The sequence below is a fragment of the Peromyscus californicus genome, unplaced genomic scaffold, assembly GCF_007827085.1.
Source record: "Peromyscus californicus insignis strain IS unplaced genomic scaffold, ASM782708v3 Scaffold_11__1_contigs__length_118956290, whole genome shotgun sequence".
In the NCBI taxonomy this organism is placed as follows: domain Eukaryota; kingdom Metazoa; phylum Chordata; class Mammalia; order Rodentia; family Cricetidae; genus Peromyscus; species Peromyscus californicus.
This window is the reverse complement of record NW_026294402.1, coordinates 83,671,306-83,694,055: the sequence shown is the minus strand read 5'-3', so window position 1 is coordinate 83,694,055 and position 22,750 is coordinate 83,671,306. Positions and strand designations below refer to the sequence as shown.

The 22,750-nt window shown below is 38.8% G+C and overlaps 1 protein-coding gene and 1 pseudogene across 1 annotated transcript in view; both read left to right on the top strand.

The window, feature by feature from the left end:
- The window catches only part of LOC128096672 (tripartite motif-containing protein 43B-like), a 30,651-nt gene extending 13,719 nt beyond the window's left edge, over positions 1-16,932 (top strand). The window contains exons 2-3 of the mRNA XM_052716538.1: positions 15,498-15,907; positions 16,468-16,932. Of these exons, the coding sequence (XP_052572498.1) occupies positions 15,656-15,907; positions 16,468-16,572 (357 nt within the window). The 5' untranslated portion in view covers positions 15,498-15,655 and the 3' untranslated portion in view covers positions 16,573-16,932. The remainder of the gene's footprint in view (positions 1-15,497; positions 15,908-16,467) is intronic.
- Positions 11,135-12,754, top strand: LOC128096605 (T-complex protein 1 subunit gamma-like; annotated as a pseudogene).
- Positions 16,933-22,750: the final 5,818 nt, after the last annotated feature.

The following is a 22,750-nucleotide window of genomic DNA, read 5'->3' as shown; positions in this document are numbered from 1 at the left end:
AAAGATCTCCCATGCTCATGCATCAGTAGGAGTAACATAGTAAAAATGGCCATCTGACCAAAAGCAATACAGATTCAATGTAATCCCCATCAAAATTTCAACACAATTCTTCACAGAACTTGGAAAAACAATTTTTAGCTTCATATCAAAAATGAAAAAATCTAGGATAGCTAAAACAATCCTGAACAATAGAAGAGCTGCTGGAGATCTCACTATTCCTGATTTCAAGTTGTACTGGAAAGCTATATTAACAAAAACTATATAGTAGTAGCATAAAAAAGACACATTGATGCATGGAATAGGATTGAAGAACCAGGCACAAATCCACACTCTTTTGGCACCTGATTTTTATAAAGAAGCCAGAAATACACTTTGGAAAAAAAAAGCATCTTCAACACATGGTTCTGGTAAAATAGGATGTCTGCATGGGGAAGAATGAAAAATAGATTCATACCTACAACCTTCACAAAACAACTCCAAATAGATGAAAGACCTCAACATAAAGCCAGATACACTGAACCTTATAGAAGAGAAAGTAGGGAATAGTCTTGACTCATAGACACAGGAGATGACTTCCTGAACAGAACACTGTTAGCATGGGCACAAAATTCGACAATTAATAAATGGGAACTCATGAAACTGAAAAGGACACCATCATTCCTACAAAGTGACTGCCTACAGAATGGAAAAAGGTTATACCAACTCCACATCTAGTAGAAGATTAATATCCAATGCAGCACAAATCTTAACGAGTCTTATTAATAAAAAACTTGGGAGCCAGATATTGGAATGAACACTGAAAGATCAGAGAAGCAGAACAAGCTACAGCTAACTTCACCTTGCCAACTTCTCAGCCCATCCTGTTTCCTCAAACTGGAAGCCTCTGAGTCCTCACCCGAATGGATCTCAGCTGAACTGCAGCTGAAAGCCTAAAAACTGAAAGGGTTCTAGTCACTGGTTTTCACGCCCTATATACCTTTATGCTTCCTGCCATCACTTCCTAGGATTAAAGGCATGTGTCACCATGCCTGTCTGTTTCCAGTGTGGCCTTAAAATCACAGAGATCTGGATGGATGCCTCCAGAATGCTAGGATTAAAGGTGTGTGTGCCACCATTTTCTGGCCTCTATGTCTATCTAGTGGCTGTTCTGTTCTCTGACTCCAGATAAGTTTATTAGGGTTCACAATATATTGGGGGACACAATATCACTACAATCCAAAATATGGAAAAAACTCAAAACTAGATATCAAGTAACCAAATAACCCGATTAAAAATGGGGTACAGCCGGGCAGTGGTGGCACACGCCTTTAATCCCAGCACTCGGGAGGCAGAGGCAGGCGGATCTCTATAAGTTCGAGGCCAGCCTGGTCTACAGAGCGAGATCCAGGAAAGGCGCAAAGCTACACAGAGAAACCCTGTCTCAAAAAACCTAAAAAAAAAAAAAAAAATGGGGTACAAATCTAAACAGAATTCTTAATAGAGAATTACTGCTTTTGGGAAAATATTCAAATGACATTTCATCCTACCACAAGAAAACATGTTAAACCATATTCATTACTGCTCTTCATGACCGCCAGAAATTGGAAACAACCTAGATGTCCCTCAACAGAAGAATAAAGTAAATGTGCTACAAAATGGACTATTACTCAGCTGTTTAAAAAATAACATCTTGAAAAACAGCAGCTGGATAGCCCTGCTCTCTTGGCCCTAGCTTCCAGGGGTACATCTCATGCCTCACCCCATCCACTGACACCTACGCCCCAGAGATCCTGTAACACCCTCCCCCCACCCCCAGAAATTCCCATCTCATCAGTGATGACCAGGTCTACCTGCACCTGGAGGAGGAGCTACCACAGGTACCACCTGCACCTAGAGGAGGATGTGAGTGTGTGGACTTTAAGCTAGACAGCCCTGCTCTCTAGTCCTTAGCACCCAGGGGCACATCTCATGCCTCTCCCCCCGCCCAGACATCAAAGCCCCAGAGACCCAGCGGCACCCTCCCCACACCCTCAAACATCCCCTGAGGCATCAGTGACCATCAGAGCCACAGGCCCCACCTGCACCAAGTGGAGGAAGAGATGGTAGACTACAGTGTCAGAATATATTCAACAACATAAAGAGCAATATGGCACCACCAGAAACCAGTGGTTCTATGACTACAAGATATTGGCCGGGCGGTGGTGGCGCACGCCTTTAATCCCAGCACTCGGGAGGCAGAGCCAGGCGGATCTCTGTGAGTTCGAGGCCAGCCTGGGCTACCAAGTGAGTCCCAGGAAAGGCGCAAAACTGCACAGAGAAACCCTGTCTCGAAAAACCAAAAAAAAAAAAAAAAAAAAAAAAAAGATATGAACACCCCAATGTAGAAGCAGAAGAACACAACCTAAAAAATATCTTTATAAAGAGGATAGAGGCCCTTTAAAAGGAAATGAAAAACTCCCTTAAGGAAATGGAGGAAAAGACAAATAAAAAATTGGAAGAGATCAATAAATTCTTTAAAGAGAGCCAAGAAAAACAAACAGGTGAAGGAAACAGTTCAAGACTAGAAAATTGAAATAGAGGCAATAAAGAAAACACAAACTAAGGGAATTCTGGAGGGGGAAAATCTGAGTAAATCATAAGGAACTACAGATGCAGGCATAACAAACAGAATACAAGAGAAGGAAGAGCGAATCTCAAGTGTTGAAGATATGATCGAAGAAATAGATTCATTATTCTGCAAAATCAAACAAATTCTTAACACAAAACATCCAGGAAATCTGAGACACCATGAAAAGACCAAATCTAAGAATAATAAGGAAAGAAGAAAGAGAAGAATTTCAGCGAAAGGCATAGAAAATACATTTAACAAAATCATAAAAGAAAAATTTCCCAACCTAAAGAAGAACATGCCTATGAAACTACAAGAAGCTTACAGAACACCAAATAGACTGGACCAAAACAAGTCCCCTCGCCATATAATCATCAAACCACTAAACATACAGTATAAAGAAAGAATATTAAGAGTTACAAAGAAAAAAGTCAAGTAATATATAAAGGCAGACCCATCAGAATTACACTCAACTTCTCAGTGGAGACTCTGAAAGCCAGAAGGCCCTGGACAGACTTTCTGCATACACTAATAAACCATGGATAGCAGGCCAGACTACTATACCCAACAAAGCTTTCAATCATCATAGATGGAGAAAACAAGATATTCCATGACAAAACCAGATTTAAACAATACCTATCCACAAAGCCAGCCCAACAGAAAATACTAGAAGGAAAACTCCAACCCAAGGAAGTTAGGTGCATGCACAAAAACACAGGCAATACATAATCTCACACCAACAAACCCCAAAGAAGGGAAACACACAAGCACTACCACTACCAACCCCCAAACCGAAAATAGCAGGAATTAACAAGTACTGGTTATGAATATCCCTTAACATCAATAGACTCAATTCACCTATAAAAAAGGCTCAGGCTAACAGAATGGATATGAAAACAGGACCCATTTTTCTGCTGCATACCAGAAAGACACCTCAACCTCAAAGACAGACATCATCTCGGAGTAAAGGGTTGGGAAAAGATTTTCCAATGAAATGGACCTAAGAAACAAGCTGGTATAGCTATCTGCATATCTAACAAAATAGACTTCAAACTAAAATCAATCAAAAGAGATGGAGAAAGACATTTCATATTCATCAGAGGAAAAACCCATCAAGATGAAGTCTCAATTCTAAACATCTATGCCCCAAATATAAGAGCATCCACATTTGTAAAAGAAGCATGACTGAAGCTTAAATCACACATCAAACCACACACCAATAGTGGGAGACTTCAACACCCCACTCTCAACACTGGACAGATCTGCAAGACAGAAACTTAACAGGATTAACAGAAATAAGGTAACACATGTTATGACTCAAATAGACATAACAGACATGTATAGAACATTTCATCCAAACACAAAAGAATGTACCTTCTTCTCAGCACCTCACAGAACCTTCTCTAAAATTGACCACATACTTGGTAACAAAGCAAACCTCAACAGATAAAAAAAATGGATTAGCCCCCTGTTATCTTATGGGTTCACTATGGCTTAAAGTCAAAATTAAACAACAATACTAATGTAAAAAAGCCTACAAACTCATGGAAATTGAACAATGCTCAACTGAATCACCATGGGGTCAAAGAAGAAAGAAAGAAAGAAATTAAAGACTTCTTAGAATTCAATGAAATGAATGCAGAGCATACCCAAATTATGGTACTCTGTGAAAGCAGTTCTAAGAAGAAAGTTCATGGCACTAAGTGACTACATAAAGAGCATGGAGAAATCAAACTAGTGATTTAACAGCACAACTGAGAGCTCTAGAACCAAAAGAAAAAAATCTCATCCAGGAAGAGTAGAGTACAGGAAATAATTAAATTGAGGGCTGAATTCAATAAAATAGAAATAAAGAGAACAATACAAAGAATCAATGACACAAAGGTTGGTTCTTTGAGAAAATCAGTAAGATAGACAAACTAACCAAAAGGCAGAGAGAAAATATCCAAATTAACAAAATTAGAAATAAAAAGGAAGATATAACAACAGACACTGAGGAAATTTGGAGAACCATTAGATCATACTTCAAAAGCCTGTTCTCCACAAAATTGGAAAATGTAAAAGAAGTGGACAATTTTCTGGATAGGTGCCAAATACCAAAATTAAGTCAAGAGTAGATAAACAATTTAAATAAATTTATAACCTCTAAGGAAATAGACTCGGTCATCAAAAGTCTCCAAACCAGAAAAAGCCCAGGACCAGATATTTTCAGCACAGAATTCTATCAGAATTTCAAAGAAAAGCTAATACCAGTACTCCTCAAGTTGGTCCACACTATAGAAACAGAAGGAACATTGCCAAACTCTTTATGAGGTTACAGTTTCCCTGATACCAAACCAAACAAAGACACAACTAAGAAAGAATTACAGACCAGTCTCCCTCATGAACAATGAAACAAAAATACTCAAATTCTGGCAAACTGAATCCAAGAACATTTCAGAAAAGTCATCCACCATGATCAAGTAGTCTTATTTCCAGAGATGCAGGCATGGTTCAACATACGAAAATTTGTAAATGCTATCCACCATATAAACAAACAGAAAGGAAAAAAAAACACATGATCATCTCATTAGATGCTGAAAAAGCCTTTGACAAAATCCAACCCCTTCATTATAAAGGTCTTGGAGAGATCAAGGATATAAGGAACATACTGAAACATAATAAAGGCAGTATACAGCAAGCCTACAGCCAACACCAAACTAAATGGAGAGAAAGTCAAAGCAATTCCACTGAAATCAGGAAACAAGACAAAACTGTCCACTCTCTCCATTATCTATTCAATATAATATTCATAGTTCTATCTATAGCAATAAGACAAAAGGATATCAAGGGGATACAAATTGGAAAGGAAGAAGTCAAACTTTCACTATTTGCAGATGATGTTATAGTATACAAAAGTGACCCCAAAAATTCTACCAGTGTGCTCCTATAACTAATAAACTTCTGTAATGTGGAAGGATATAAGATTAACTCAAGAAATCAGTAGCCCCCCTATATACAAATGATAAACAGGCTGAGAAAGAAATAAAAGAAGCATCATTCTTAACAATAGCCATAAACAACATAAAATATCTTGGGGTAACTCTAACTAAACAAATGAAAGACATGTATGACAAGAAATTCAAGTCTTTAAAGAAAGAATTTGAAAAAGATATCAGAAACTGGAAAGATCTCCCATGTTCATGGATAGGTAGGATTAACATAGTAAAAATGGCAATCTTACCAAAAGCAATCTACAGATTCAATGCAATCCCCATCAAAATCCCAAAACAATTCTTCACAGACCTGGTTAGAACAATGCTCAATTTCATATGGGAAAACAAAACACCCAGGATAGACAAAAGATAGACAATAAAACAACCTCTGGAGGTATCACAATCCCTGGCTTCAAGCTCTAATATAGAACTACAGTAATAAAAACAGCTTGGTATTGGCATAAAAACAGACATGTAGACCAATGGAAATGAATCGAAGACTCTGACATTAATCCAAACACCTATGAACCCCTGAATTTGACAAAGAAGCTAAAACTATACAAAAGAAAGAGTCTTCAACAAATGGTGCTGGCAAACCTGGATGTGGACATGTAGAAAAATGAAAATAGATCCATATCTATCCTCATGCAAAAAACTCAAGTCCAAATGGGTCAAAGACCTCAACATAAATCCAGTTACACTGAACCTGATAGAAGAGAAAGTAGGAAGTAGCATCCAATGCATTGGCACAGGAGACCACATCTTAAATATAACACCAGTAACACAGACACACATAGCAACACTTAATAAATGGGACCTCTTGAAATGGAGAAGCTTCTGTAAGGCAAAGGACACAGTAAATAAGACAAAAATGGCAGCGTACTGAATGGGAAAAGTTCTTCACCAACCACACATCTGACACAGGACTGATCACCAAAATATATAAAGAACTCAAGAAACTAGACATCAAAATACCAAATAATCCCATTAAAAATGGGGTACAGAGCTAAACAGAAGTCTCAACAGAACAATATCAAATGGCTGAAAGACATTTAAAGCATTGTTCACCATCCTTAGCCTTCAGGGAAATGCAAATCAAAATAACATTGAGATATCATCTTACACCTGTCAGAATGAATAAAATTAAAATCACTGATGACAGCTTATGTTGGAGAGGATGTGGAGTTAGCAGACACACCTCCATTGCTGGTGGGACTGCAAATTTATATAGCCATGTTGGAAACCAGTAGTTGGTTTTTCAGAAAATTGTGTATCAATCTTCCTCGAGACCCAGCAATACCACTATTGAATGTATACTGAAAAGATGCTCAACCATACCACAAGCAAACTTGAAATAATCATCCTGAGTGAGGTAACTCAGAACCAGAAAGACAAACACAGTTTGTACTCACTCTTAAATGGATATTAGATGCAAAGTAAAGGATAACCAGGCTACAGTCCACAACCCTAGAAGGACACACATGGAAAGGCCCCAGGAAGGGAAAATAGTTAAGATCTTTGAGGTAATCTGGGAGGGAGGATAAAGGAAAGGGATAGGGGATGTGAACAGAAGGGCCTGAGATGGCCGAGTTGAGGGAGGGACAGAGAGGGAGTACAAAGGAAGAGATATCTTGGTAGAGGGAACACTGAGAGGATTAGGGAGAAACTTAGTACTAGGGAAATCCTGAGGAATCCACAAGGATGTCACCAACTAAGACTCCTAGCAATAATAGAGAGGGTGCCTGAACAACCTTCCCCTGTAATCAGATTAGTGACTACCCTAAATGTCACCCTAGAACCTATATTCAGTAATTGATAGAAGCAGATGCAGTGATCCACAATCTAGCACTGGGCTGAAATCCTAGACTTCAGTTGAAGAGAAGGAGGAGAGATCACAGGAGCAAGTGAGGTCAAGATCATGATGGGGAAAACCACAGAGACAGCTGACCCAAACTGGTGGGAGGTCATGGACAGCTGGGGAACATGCATGGGATGGAATGAGGCCCTCTGAACATGAGTGACAGTTACGTGGCTATATCTGTTTGAGGAGCTCCTGACAGTGGACCAGGACTTTTCCCAGGTGCATGAAATGTTTTTTTGGAACAAATTCCCAAGGGTGGTATACCCTGCTCAGCCTTGATAAGGGGGGTGGGGTGGGTGTTGGGTGGTGGGTGGATGGGGGAAGCTTGGTCCTTCCTCAGCTTAGTATGCCAGACTTGGTTGGCTTCCAAACAGAGGCCTTACCCTCTCTGAGGAATGGATGGTGCAGTAAGATGGGGGCAATTGAGGTGGGGTGGGAGGAGAGGGTGAGCTGGGACTGGTATGTAAAATGAAAAAAAGAACTTTTTTTAAAGATAGAAAGAAGGAAAGAGGGAGGGAGGGAGGGAGGGAGGGAAGGGAGGAAGGAAGGATGAAAGAAAAATACAAAAGTCCTTGAAAATTACAAGATCTTATGAAAAGACAAATTAGTAGTGAAGACTAAATGGTATAAATTTGGCAAACTAGGTTTAGGTTTCTTTTGCAATTTATTGCTTTGGTTTATAAATCAGATTTTTATTAAAATATGTGACTTTGCTAATTTATTTTTCCTATGGGTATTCTTTACCACACATGCAACATACTGGGCAAATACTGAGTCTAAAACCTCAGCAATAACTGAATTCTAGACCCAGGTACAACGTTGACTAAATAAATGACTTATAAATCAGATAATTTTTCCTTAGCATAGGAATTATAATACCAGTTGTACTTTCCTTGTGAAGATTTTTAATTTAATTTTTATGTTTTTGAGAATATCATGCATGAGAACTATATTTACATCATTTGTCCCTTCAGACTTCTCCCCAACTCTTTTAATGCCCCTTACTCCCTTTCAAATTCATGACCTCTTCTTTATTACTGTAGCATATGAAACTCAGTATATATATAAATGTGAATATATAAAACATACTGATACATATATATTTATATTGTATATGCACAATACATTTGTACTGTATTCCAAAAATAAAAACAGCATGTTATTGGCTCAAAAACGTCATTGTTGATCAATGGAATCAAATTGAAGGTCCAGACACATCCACACACCTATAGACACTTGATTTTTAGGAAAGAAGTCAGCAACACATATTGGAGAACTTGAATAAATAGTGCCAGTCAAACGGGATGTCTGCATGCAGAACAATGACAATAGATACATACTATAACCTTGCACAAAACTCAACTCCCTGTGGATCAAACTCATCAACATAAAACCACATATACTGAACCTAATAGAAAAAAATGGGGAATAGTCTTGAGCTCATCAGCACGAGAAAGAACTTTCTGAACAGAACACCAATAACACAGCCACTAAAAACAAGAAGTAATAAATGGAACCAAATGGAACTGAAAAGTTTCTGTTTGGCAAAGGACACCATCACAGGGACAAAATGACAACCTAGAGAATGGGGAAAGATTTTTACTAACTACACACACAATAGATGGATAATATTTAAAATACGTAAAGAACTAAAAAAAACTGAACATCAAGTAAACAATTAACTCAGCTAAAAATGGAGTATAGATCTACACAGAGAATTCTCAAAAGTGGAAATACAACCTCCACTTCAGGATGCCTTTATCTTGTACCCACCCTTCCTAATCCTCAGTCCCCCAAAGAGCAGGATCAAGGAACTCTGCACAAAGCTTAGTTCACACCACGAAAGTTTGCTTAAATGAACCAAATCATCTGCCTTTTTGGCTCTCGTATTCTCAAAGACAGATGGAACATGGCTTCTGTGATCTACTTAACTAGAGTTAAGGCTTTCGAGGATCTGACTATGACTTCAGAGGCAAAGAAAATTGCCTAAGGGGATTTGAGGGTCTCCATCTTCTGGTGTCCCATCAGGTAACCCTTGTTACTGTAGTGATTTTAATTCAAACACCAGGAAGATGCTTCATAAAAGCCACAGCATGAATGATAGCACAGGTGGTGGCCTCATCCATGGGATTCCTGCTAACTCAGTTAGTAATAATCCTTATCTGAACTATATTTCCAGCTACAAGACTCAAATAAGCTTTACATATGGGGAATCTTCAAAAGTCTGATGACTCCAATTCCCTAATCATGACTCCAATTCCCTAATCAGGATTTAGTAAGTTACCTATAATTTTTATGTCTTTCTCCTCATTATTTTACACATTCCTAGGAATCCATCTTAACATATCCCTTATGTTCCTTGTGCTCTCTAAATACTAAACACATCTTAGTGTTGTCAACTGGCTTGCCACAAAAATAATACAAAACACACTTTACCTGTCAGTTCTCTTAATAATTATACCAAGTTTTCCCTTGATCTCATAATCCCTGAAACATTAATTTATCATTGATTTGGCTTACTATAAAATTAAGCAAAACATTAGATTTTAGATCAAGTAAAAAAAGCCTACTAATGCTTACTTACAAGAACATATAAAAGAAGCAATATCCAGGCTGATATGCACAGAATACCAAAATGGAGAGTGTAAAAGTCAAGAGATCATGGGGATCCAAACTCCAACAGATACATCTATATCCTAGCTCCTACATCAATAGCTCCAGAAATATTGTGGGAGAGGGGTCAGAAAGGTGAGTGCCAGAATACCAGGAAGTGTGCTGTGAAACAGTTTCTTCTAGAAATGGCTTCATAAACAAGACCAGAACAATGAACATGTTGATAGGAATGTGGGAAATTTTGAAAGAGTTCCACCTGTAGACACAGAATTAGCCTCAAACAAGGAAGAACTCACTAACTGATCATCCAACACAAATTGGTCAGCCCTTCTCATGGCTATTCCTGGTTGCCAATTTTGGAATCCCCTGAAGAATATACCAGTGAAGGAATGAACTTGCCAGTGAGAGTGAGAACAAGAAGTCAAAGAGCAAAGATAACAGAGTTTCCTTCTTCCATGTTCTTTATACAGGCTGTCACCAGCTAAGATTTAAGGTTGATTCTCAAACCTCAAAACTTCTGAGTTTAGGTGAGGCTTCCCACTTCAAATGATTCAATCAAGAAAATTCCCTCACAAGAAAAATCACAGCCTCTTGGGTTTTAGTTAATCAAACATTTTTTTCATCTTTCTTTTGTTTATTTTTTTTTAGACAGGGTTTCTCTGTGTAGCATTGGAGCCTATTTTGGAACTCACTCTGTAGACCTGGCTAGCCTCGAACTTATAGAGTTCTGCCTGCCTGTGCCTTCTGAATGCTAGGACTAAAGATATTTGCATCACTGTCTTGCTTCCCCATCTATTAAAAACAAAAGAAAAACAGAAAGGAGAGTGGGTAAAGAGAGGGGATGAATCTCAAAGAAATTGTATTTGAGGTAAATTTGATAAAAATTAGTTGAACACATTCTCAAGAATTATTAAGAATTTTTTAATATTGATATTTGCTAAAATCACAGATTGATATCATTAATTGTTAAATTACAAAATGAAAAGTGGAGATTTCTATGTTAGTCCTCAGGAGGCAGTATTTTTTTCCTGGTTCTTTCAACTGGAAGGTTCTGCCTGCGCCCCCAACTTTGGGTACTGGGCTCTGCATCATGCCAACATGGTGGACCACAGTCCAGTGCTCATGCTCAATCAAAATACCAAACATGAATCTGGAAGAAAAGTTCAATCTGGAAATATCAATGCTGCTAAGATAATTGCAGACATCATCCAGATATGTTTGGGACCTAAATCTATGATGAAGATGTTTTTGGACCCAATGGGAGGCATGGTGATGACCAATGATGGCAATGCCATTCTTTGAGAGATTCAAGTCCAGCATCCAGCAGCCAATTCCATGACTGAAATTAGGAGGACCCAGGATAAAGAGGTTGGAGATGGAACCACATCAGTAATTATTCTTACAGGAGAAATGCTCTCTGTGGCTGAGCACTTTCTAGAGCAGCAGATGCACCCAACAGTGGTGATCAGTGCTTACTACATGACACTGGATAATATGATCAGCACTCTGAATAAAATCAGTACCCCATTGATGTCAAAAACCATGATATAGTGCTGAACATCATCAATAGCTCTATTACTACAAAAGTCATCAGTCAATGGTCTTTTTTGGCATGCAATATAACCCTAGATGCTGTCAAGACTATGCAGTTTGAAGAGAATGTCGTAAAGGAAATTGACATCAAGAAGTATGCAAGAGTGGAAAAAATCACTGAGGTCAATATTGAAGACTTGTGTGTCTGACATGGAGTCATGATTAACAAGGATGTGACCCATTCACATATGCACCACTGTATCAAGAACCCTAAGTTTGTGCTACTAGATTCTTCTTTGGAATACAAGAAAGGAGAAAGCCCGACTGACATTGAGATTACATGAAAGGAGGAATTCCCCTGAATCCTGCAAATGAAAGAAGAGTACATCCAGCAGTTGTGTGAGAACATTATCCAGCCGAAGCCTGACATGGTCATCGCAGAGAAGGGCATCTCAGATTATAGCTCAGCACCACCTCATTCAGGCCAATGTCACCGCCATTGGCAGAGTATAGAAGACAGACAATAATTGCATTGCTGGAGCCTGTAGAGCATGGATAGTAAGCCCATCAGAGGAACTGAGAGAAGAAGATGATGGTACAGGCACAGGCCTATTGCAAATCAAGAAAATTGGAGATGAATACTTCACATTCCTCACTGAGTGCAAAGACACAAAGCCTGCACCATTCTTCTTAGAGGAGCCACCTCGGGGATACTGTCAGAAGTAGAAAGCAACCTCTAGGACGCAAAGTAAGTTTGCCAAAACATTCTGGACCCTCAGTTGGTACCTGGTCATGGAGCCTCAGAGATGGCTGTGGCCCATGCCTTGAAAGAAAACTTTAAGGCCATGACTGGTGTGGAACAATGGCCATATAGAGCTGTGGCCCAAGCTTTAGGTTATCTCTCGTACCTTGATCTAGAACTTCGGGGCAAGTACCATGCATTTACTTACCTCCCTTCGAGCCAAGCACACACAGGAGAGTTGTGATTCTTGGGGTAGGAAGGGTGAGACTGGTTCTTCAGGGGACATGAAAGAGCTGGGTATATGGGAGCCGTTTCCTGTGAATGTACAAACGTACAAAAACACAGTGGAGAGTGCAGTTCTGCCTCTGCAGATTGATGACATTGTCTCTGGCCACAAGAAGAGGTGCTGGCAAAGTTGTTCTCCAGATGCTGGCCAGGAGTGAGTGGTGGGCAAGGTGACTTCAATGTGCAGAACCAGCAATCTCCACATTTCCTGTGCCAGAGATCCAGGAACACTGTGGACATCTTTGTTTGCAAAGGATCAAGTTGAGGGGCAGCCCGCAGTCTGTCCCATTTCAGTTTCTAAAAAGCACTGACATGTATCTCTTCTCTGTTGTATCCTTTCCATTTAGTTTGCTTCCAATAATTAAATCTAAGACATTTGATAGAAAAAAAAAACAAAACAAAAGGAAAAGCCAAAATATAAGTATACCACAAAGTATTTAGATATAGCGAAGTGTTGTAGCAGAATTACTCTGTATTTTTTAGACAAGTTCCTATTGTATGTCCTAGGCAGGCCTTGAGGTAAAACTCCTCCTGCTTCCACAGCCCATTCCCTAGGACACTAGGATTAAAGGTGTGAGCTACCACACCCAGCTAAACAGGAACTCAGGGAACCTTATTTTGCAGATTTGATTGTGGATACTGGTCATAGATTTAATACAATCTTTCATCCATTTAGAATACTGCTATTTACAGGAGCTCCCCTACAGCAAGCATTATGTGGGCTCACCTACAAAAGCAACATGGGAGGAAGTGGGCATGGTCTTTAGAGAGTATATAAGGACAATCTAGGGGCCAGCCAGGTTCATTCTTCTCTAGACCAGACAGAGTGTGTTTCTGTAACTTCTGGCTCCTAGACTACTAGATCTATCACCACCATACATTGAGTATCATACCCAAGATCTGAGCTAATATTGTATCTACAACTAAAAAGTGCTGAGGCCAGAGACAACTCCTTGGGTGAGTGCACAATTAACAGGTGCAATGTCATTGATATTTTCTAATTTTAATTTATTACCAAACTAAGTTTTCTGCTTAAAAATGCTTAATATTTTGCTATTTATCAAAAGAGATTCTACTCCCATTTGGTCATCTTTCTTCATAAATATACTGTGAATTGCAGCTGTATATAATTTAATTTATACATATACAGTCTTTCATTGCTCTGATGTTCTACTACTCAATTTTGATGTTTTTCTAAATTATAAAACATTTTTAGAGTGTTTCTGATGTACTTCATACATGCAACATGGACATCTCTAAATTATTGTACACATATAATATATAAAAATAAATACTCTGAATGGGTTGAAAATTACTAGTGTTTAGAGATTTGTTATATAAATACTATGTATAAAAGTGAAAACTCATGATTTATCAAAGGAAAATATTTTAGTATTTTTCTGTTGTAAACTTTAGGAAGATATTATTACCGTGTGAAGTAATGTGTAGTCATAGTTTACCATCTTGGTTATTCCTGCTTTTGACTGATTTACTAGGTTAGAAGTATACATGTGATTAAATTAGAGAAAACTAGTCACAATATTCTATTCATGAAAGTTTATTCTAGTTAAAATCAGGTGCAATTTTTCAGTTCTTTGTTCACTTTTCATTATCTCTGTGTATTTATTACATTGGAATTAAGTATCTAATGTACAGAAAAAAATAGGGAAGGAGGGCCATCAGGTAAGTTAAAGAAGGAAGCATTGGAGTCTCCATCTCTTTTCTAAACTAACCTTCACAATGAGTATTAGTGTTGTATTTGAAGTATATAGGACCACCAGCTATGCCATTGATTCCATTTACTTCAGACACCAGAAGCTTAAGTTATTTGGAGGATATTTACCTCAATCAAACCAAGATTCTTCATTTGTGTAGATGTTGAAAGAGAAGGGCAATGGGCACCTGTTGATTAAATAGCCAAATCTCCAGTAGTCATGAGAGCCTCGTTTATGCCTCAAGGATTCATCCCTCAAACTCAACCCAGGAATTGTTATCTTTAGTAAACAAACAAGTTTCCCCAGAGAGTACCCTAGTATGCGACTCTATGGAATTTAAGAAACACAAGGAAACTTCTGTAGATATCTGTGAAGGATTATTAGAGGTAGATTTACTACACTTGGAAAGAACTACACTAATTGCTAATGAGATCACTTGATCATTCCATGGTTTGAGGTCTCAAACTGAAGGAAAAAAGAGAAAAAAACAGGAGCTGAGCAGCAAGTGTTCCTTGTTTTCTGCTTCCTGATTTTGAATGCCTTGAAAACACCTACCTCAACCTCCTACCACCATTTCTATCCTATAATGATGGACAATATACTTGAATTATGAGCCAAAATAATTTTTATTCTTGTTAGATATTTTTAGCTGAAAGAAGACAAGTAACTAATATTGCCTTCAAGTGTCAAGGAGTTGGACAGTAGTATGTGAACCATTAATACACTAAGATCAGAAATCAAGCAAAGGATTTACTTGGGACCATGTGAAGCGGGGAGTGTTTTCTTGGAAAGGCAACAAAGAATCATGTTTAACCTACCTATGTCAGTAGCAAAAGGCCAACATATGGACTTGAAGGAGTTTGATCTCTCCACAGTGTATAATTTTTTCATACTCACTGAGAGAGCATGTCTCAGATCATGAACCAAGGTACTAATTTGGATGGAGTCTCCAGAAATGATGCAGGTGGTAGGCCACAGAAGGTCATTAGATCAATCTATACTTCTGTCAAGAAAAAGAAACAGGAAAGATTAGCAACTACAATTCTATACTAATACTGACTTTTGGTCACCAAAAAATAAAGCTTGTTTTGCCATACACAGAATTAAATCACAACTTGAAGGAAATTTTTTGCAGTCTCTTGCTTCTCTGGGGTCCAATAATAGCAATTCTGTTTTCTTCCTTCAGAAAAATGGAGTCAGACATCTCACAAGCCTTCCAGAAAAAACTGCTTCATCTTCCTGAGCTGCCTGACAGACCCAGTCACCATAAGCTGTGGCCACAGCTTCTGTCGAGCCTGCCTCCACCTTTCCTGGGAAGACACCCAACTTCCTGTCCAATGCCCTATGTGCAGGGAACCATCCCAGAAGAAGGGCTTGAGAACCAACATTGTTCTAAAGAAGCTTGTGTCCATTACCAGAAAAGCCAGCCTATTGAAGGACCTGAGCTCTGAGGAGCATAAGTGTGTGACCCACGAGGATCCTAAGAGGATCTTCTGTGCTGAGAATAGGACCTTCCTCTGTCAACTCTGCTCAAACTCCCATGAGCACGGGGGACACAGACACTGTCCCATTGAAGCAGCTGCTGAGGATCAAATGGTAAGTGATGCTTCTGAGAGAACTTGCAAGCTGGAGAGAGGTAGGCTTAGCAAACCAGAGGAAGATGCTGGTCCTCATTATGACAAAGGCACTGTTTTCAGAATGGTCGTACTTTATTAACATCTAATGAAGAAAGGGTGACTAGGAATGTAAACATCCGTTGGGGGACCCATGAGTATAAAGATCATTTGTATTTTATGATACATTATGCCCAGGTCACTGGAAAGTGCAAAACTGAATTCATATTTTTTAAAAGTGTCTATGACTGGAGACTAAATTAGGAAAAATACTTTGTAGTCAGGTACAGCCAAACATCTGGGAATCCCAATCCTATGCAAATTACCGAGACATTAATCAAAATTATTAATCACTATACCTGAGCGAAGAGGTATGCTATATTTTCTATTTCTATATACTGAAATATAAAATTTAAGTTACAAATAGAAAAAATGAAGGAATATTGTGATCCTTCTACTCTCATTAAAGTAATTGTATTAATTGCCTAAGAGTCTGTTTATCAGTACTGTTTATCAAAAGTTGATATTCATTGTGTTTTACAGGACAGACTTATAAAGCAAATGGCATCTTTATGGGAGAAGAACCAAGAAAATCCAGAGAATATAAAGACAGTTTTAAACTTTGTTAATATATTAATGGTCATATAGAGTACTAACTAATTCTAGAAAAAAGGCTTCAATTAGCTGCCTATATATGTCTTTGTGTTCGAGTCTCTTATCAGTTTTCTGCAGGAAATCATGGCCAGGCTTAACATCAACTGAAGTCTCCAGGAAGAAGATGGGGCCCCACAACAACAATAGTTCCACATGGACAATAATAATATCACTAAGCTGACAAACATCATCTACAGATCAACTTTGGACTACAAAGTGCTCAGAGCAATTTTAAGAGGGCTAGCTGAGATGATCCAGTTTCAAAGACTACTTGAATAAGGACTTGAGATAAACCCTGAACTTTGGCATTATGCACAGACTGGATAACAAAGGATATAGCTACCTTTCCTAGAATTTGACGATTAACCCAAATTTTTTCTTTTTAGAATAAATAACATGTAATGCAATTTGCTGGTCCTTGAATGTTATTATTACCAACTATTAGGATATAAAGAAATGAAAGTTAGTAGTTAGATATTGCAATAGAACTTGTAGTCATATTAGGTGTGTTTTCAAGATCAAGCAGCTATATTCTAGATAGAAAGGTCATCTTCAAACCCTTCAGAGATCTACAGAATATGGCATTTAAAATGTTCTAATAACTTAGAAAATTTTTCTTTTTTGTTATGACTATGAGACATGTCAGCTCCTGGCAATACCAATCTACTTCAGAGAAAATTTGGTTGGAGCCATGTTAATTGGAGTATTCCATTGTTGCAACAGGTCTCAATCCCACAGGTTCATAGCTATGTTAGCCACATATGGTTTTAATTTTCCTCTCTGTCCTTCTGGACCTATACATTCAAGCCATCTTGCACTCTGTTTCACTTGAGATAATATTCCAATTCCTAACAGTTGAATGTTTACCTCCTGAAGAGGCCAAGTTAGATGACAAAATTCTGGTGCAATTATGGTAATGTCAGCAATGTGTCTACCAGACCAGACAACAAAACACCATTTATTTTTATTGTTAATTTAGGTCTTTGTTCATTTATAGAAGTTTGCCAAAATTTTTTTTTTATCATTTCTCCTGAATTTTCTGTTCTCTCTGTCTCAGCTGTTTCATCATCCTGAGAAGCCTGATTTATTCCATTAGGCATTTGGTCATTTAATTGCTCTGAATAGGGGTTTCCTCTAAGACTGCAGGAAAGGTCTGGATTTGCTGTGGGAGCCTGCCTGAGGCCCTTCTGGAAGTTTCCCTAAGTATTACCTTGCCTGTCCCTTGTTGATCTACGTTCATTGTTTCAGTGTTTTTCCTTACCACACCTTCTGCATACTCCAGAAGGAAGGGGCATTCTGTTGCATTTGTTCCTTGAAGAAACATTGTTTCTAGGAATGTCCTGTTTATAGTCCCTTTTTAAATGTCCTTGCTTCCACATCTAAAACATCAAAACTTTTGAAATTGCTTCTCCTATCTACAAGTCATCATGGTCATGAGCCTCAACATTAACCCTGTCTCTAATCCAATCTTCCAAGGGTACAGATCTTGCCTTTAATGGCCTGATTATTCTCTTGCATGCTGCATTTGAATTCTCAAAAGACAAAGATTCAATTATTATCTGACTAGCTTCTGAATTCGGGACCATTCTCTTTACTGCTGAAGTCAGTCTTTGTAAGAAATCTGTGAAAGATTCTTTTAGGCCCTGTATAACTTTTATAAATGACTCAGTTTTCTTTCCTGGTTCCTCAATTCTGTCCCATCCATTCAAGGCTGCCATTCAACATAGAATTAGGGTTTGGTTATCATATAAACATTGTGTTTGTATTGCAGCATATTGGCCTTTTCCAACAAGATGATCCTGGAAGATTTATATATCTTTAGCCCTCCATCGAATTTCTATGCTTTTAGCTTCCTCTTTGAACCACATTTCCCACTGCAGCTGTGCCCGTTTTGCAGAACAGCATTTACCAGCTCTCGCCAGTCCTGTGGTATAATCTTATTACAAGTTGACCAGGAGTTTAACATTTGCTTTACAAATGGGGAACGCATGCCATAAGATACTATTGCCTCCTTAAACCTTTGTAAATCTAACATTTCAATTGGAGTCCAAATATTTAATGCATTAATTTGACCAGGTACCTCCTGTACGATTACTGGATAAATTAAGGGTGATTGTGTGAAAACAGGATTTCTTTCTGTAACCTTATAATTCAATCCTGAAACAATTTTACCATTATTTTCTTCTATCTGAATCTGAATTTCTCTGTAATTCATTTTAACAGGTTTTTCTAAAGCTTTTATCCTGGCACTTAAATTGACTATCTTTTTAAATAATAAAATAAGGATAAGGAAAGTAATAATGTGCATAATCCCATCATCATTAATCTTCTAATATAGTTGTTCCATTTTCAGATTGCCTAAAATTTTATTAAACAAAGCCCAATTTTCTTCCAGTGTACACATAATAACCTTTTTTTATGTGAAAAAAATTTTAAATAGTTTTCTCCTTTAAAATATCTGATATCTTAATTGACTTACCAAATCTGCATAGAACAGTAGAAATCTGAGGGAATTTCAAAACAGCTACCTAGCATCCAAAGTGGGAATCCAAAGAGAGAGAGAGAGAGAGAGAGAGAGAGAGAGAGAGAGAGAGAGAGAGAGAAGAAAAGAAAAGAGAGAAAGAAAGAAAGAAAGAAAGAAAGAAAGAAAGAAAGAAAGAAAGAAAGAAAGAAAGAAAGAGTTGCCACAAGTCACAAGTTCTGGCTAAAAGCTTAAATCCAACCACATGTTCCTGCTTTAGCCGAATCAAGTCTGGGCTCCAGCTTCCTTAAGCTCTGATCACATGTGTTGGCGTTTTGGCCTCAAGGAGCTATATCCGCAGTTGCATGTAGCTGTTGTAATTACAGTCGAGTGCAGCTGACCAGTAGCTCTGGCAGGCCTGAGTTGTGTGTAGCACCAGCATTAAGCAAGTAGCTCCAGCTGTGGTAACTGCTTGTAGCTATGGTCGGTCAGGCCTAGGGCCTAGGCCAAGCTGCCTCGAGATGGGGAACCAGGCCCACCAAGGCCTCCAAGCCCAGCCAAACCAAGCCAAGCTGAATGGTTTTTAATGAAACCTTGCCACATGGGTGCCAAATGTAGATGTAACAGTCTTATTATTAAATAAGAAACATAGAGCCAAATGCAGAGTTAAAAGCCCAAGAGGTCAGAGCAGCAGCCAAGAGCTAAGAACAAGACCATCTTCTTACCCCTGGCTGTCGCTGTCATCCTTCCCCTCACAAAGAGACCTTCTTCCTGTGTATCTATCTTTTTATTGACTTTCTGTTCTGCCTTCTCATTGGTTGTAAACCCAACCATATGACCTCCTCATCACTGCCTGTCTATACAGACCTCCAGGTCTTCTATGGTTGGTATTGAGATTAAAGGTATGTGTCTCCATGCTGGCTGTATCCTTGAACAGACAGATATCTGCCTGTCATGTGATCTGGATTAAGGGCGTGTGCTACCACTGCCAGACTTCTGCTATGGCTTGCTATTAGCTCTGACCTCCCAGGCAACTTTATTTATTAACATACAAATAAAATCACATTTCAGCACAAATAAAATATCACTATAGATGTTCATTCAGCATTATATCACGGTTATTGACATGAATGGGGTACTGATTTTATTCAGAGTGCTGATCATATCATCCAGTGTCATGTAGTAAGCACTGATCACCACTGTTGGGTGCATCTGATGCTCTAGAAAGTGCTCAGCCACAGACAGCATTTCTCCTGTAAGAATAATTACTGATGTGGTTCCATCTCCAACCTCTTTATCCTGGGTCCTGCTAATTTCAATCATGAAATTGGCTGCTGGATGCTGGACTTGAATCTCTCAAAGAATGGCATTGCCATCATTGGTCATCACCATGCCTCCCATTGGGTCCAAAAGCATCTTCATCATAGATTTAGGTCCCAAACATGTCTAGATGATGTCTGCAATTTTCTTAGTAGCATTGATATTTCCAGATTGAACTTTTCTTCCAGACTCACACTTTGTATTTTGACTGAGCACAAACAATGGATTTTGGTCCATCATGTTGGCATGATACAGAGCCCAGTACCCAGGGCTGGGGGATCAGGAAGAACCTTCTGGAGGGAAACAACCGTGAAGAAAACCTCATTATTTGTTTCTTTGTTTTTCCATACTTACTAGAAGTACTAATTTAGTTATTAAGCTTAGAGTATAAAATAGACTAGTCTTAGGAACTAAGGGTCTAGGTTAGAGTTAGAAAGCTCTTTTAAGTATGCTAAGGACCCTCACTTGGATCTAGCATCATAAAAATATGATCTAGCTGTGGAATTTCTTTTAATGCCATCAAGCAGGAGCACAGATATGTATTGTGCTGGCTAATTTAATGTAAACTTGACATATGCTATTTTTATTTTTTGAGACACAGTTTCTCTGTGTAGCCTTGGCTCTCCTCTACACATCCCAAGTACTTTGATTAAAGTTGTATACCACCAACACTTGAAAAAAAAACTCTTTCTCTTTCTCTTTTTTTCTTCTTTCTTTCTTCCTTTCATTTTTGCTTGCTTGCTTTTATTTGTTATTTGAGACAAGGTATTTTTGTGTAGCCTTGTAAGTTCTGGATCAGGCTATAAACCAAGGTGTTCTTGAATTCACAGATATCTCCCTGTCTCTGCTTTCCCAGTGCTGGGATTAAAGGCTAATGTCACCACCACAAGAAAGATCCCCCTCTTTCTATTTGGGTTGGTTCAAGAACAGGTTTCTCTCTGTAGCCTTCTCTGTTACAGAACTTCAACTGTAGACTAGGCTGGCCTCAGACTCAAAGAGATCTGTCTACTCTGCCTCCCTGGGGCTAAGATTAAAGGAATGAAAATCTGCTGCTGGCCCACAATTCTTTTTTTTTTTATTAAGAAAATTTTTCATTCATTTTACACACCAATCAAAGATTCCACTCTTCCCTCCTCCCACACCCCAGCCTCCCCATCCCAACCCACCTACCAGTTTCCCCAAAAAGAAGGCAAGGCCTCCCATGAGGAGTCACATCCAGTAGAGTCAAATCCAATCCCTTGCCCCTGTCTGAAGATTGCCAAAGGTTTTGCATCATAGATAGGGGGTTCCAAAAAGCCTGCTCATGCACCAGAAATGGATTCTGATCCTACTACCAGGGTTCACCCCCAAACAGATCAAGCTTCACAACTGTCTAGCCATGCAGAGGGACTACTCTAGTCCCATGCAGGCTCCATGGTTATTGATGCAGCATTCATGAGTTCCCACTAGTTTGGTTTAGTCATTTCTAAAGGTTTCTCCATCATGATCCTGATACACTTGCTCATAGAATCCCATATCTCTCTCTTTGGCTGGACTCCTAGAGCTCAGCCTGGTGTTTGTCTGTGGATCTCTGCATCTGCTTCTATCAGGCATTGGAGAGAAGCTCTGTGATGATGTTAGTGTATTCACTGGTCTGATCACTGGGGTAAGCTAGTTCAGTTCAGGCAACTTCTCCACTATTTCTAGCAGTCCAAGCTGGGTTCATCCTTGGGGATTCCTGGCAACTTCTCAAGGACCAGGTTTCTCACTATACCCATGATATATCTCTCTATTGTGGTATCTCTTTCCTTGCTTTCCCCATCCATCCCTGTTCTAGCTCAATCATCCCATTCCCTTATGTTATCATTCCCTATCCCCTACCCTCCATTGCCCACCCCTCATACCCCATTTACTCATGGAGATCTGATCTATTTCCCCTTCCCAGGGTGATCCATGCATCTCTCTTTGGGTTTTCCTTACTAGCTAGCTTCTCTGGAGTTGTGGGTTGTTGTCTGATTACCGTTTGATTTACACCTAGAATCCACTTATGTGTGGGTACATACCATGTTTGTCTTTCTGAGTCTGGGTTACCTCACTCAGGATAATATTTTCTAGTTCCATCCATTTGCCTGTAAATTTCATGATGGCATTGTTTTTCTCTGCTGAGTAGTACTCCATTGTGTATGTGTACCACAATTTCTTAATCCATTCTTAGGTTGAGGGGCATCTAGGTTGTTGCCAGGCCACCAATTCTTTAGAGATATTGAAAGGACAATCATCAGATTCATATGGAAATAAAAAACAAACAAAACCAAATACAAGAACCAAAAAAAGGCAAAAAACTCATGAAAACCAAAACAATCATGAACAATAAAAGAACTGTTGGATATATCACTATCATTGTTTGCAAAT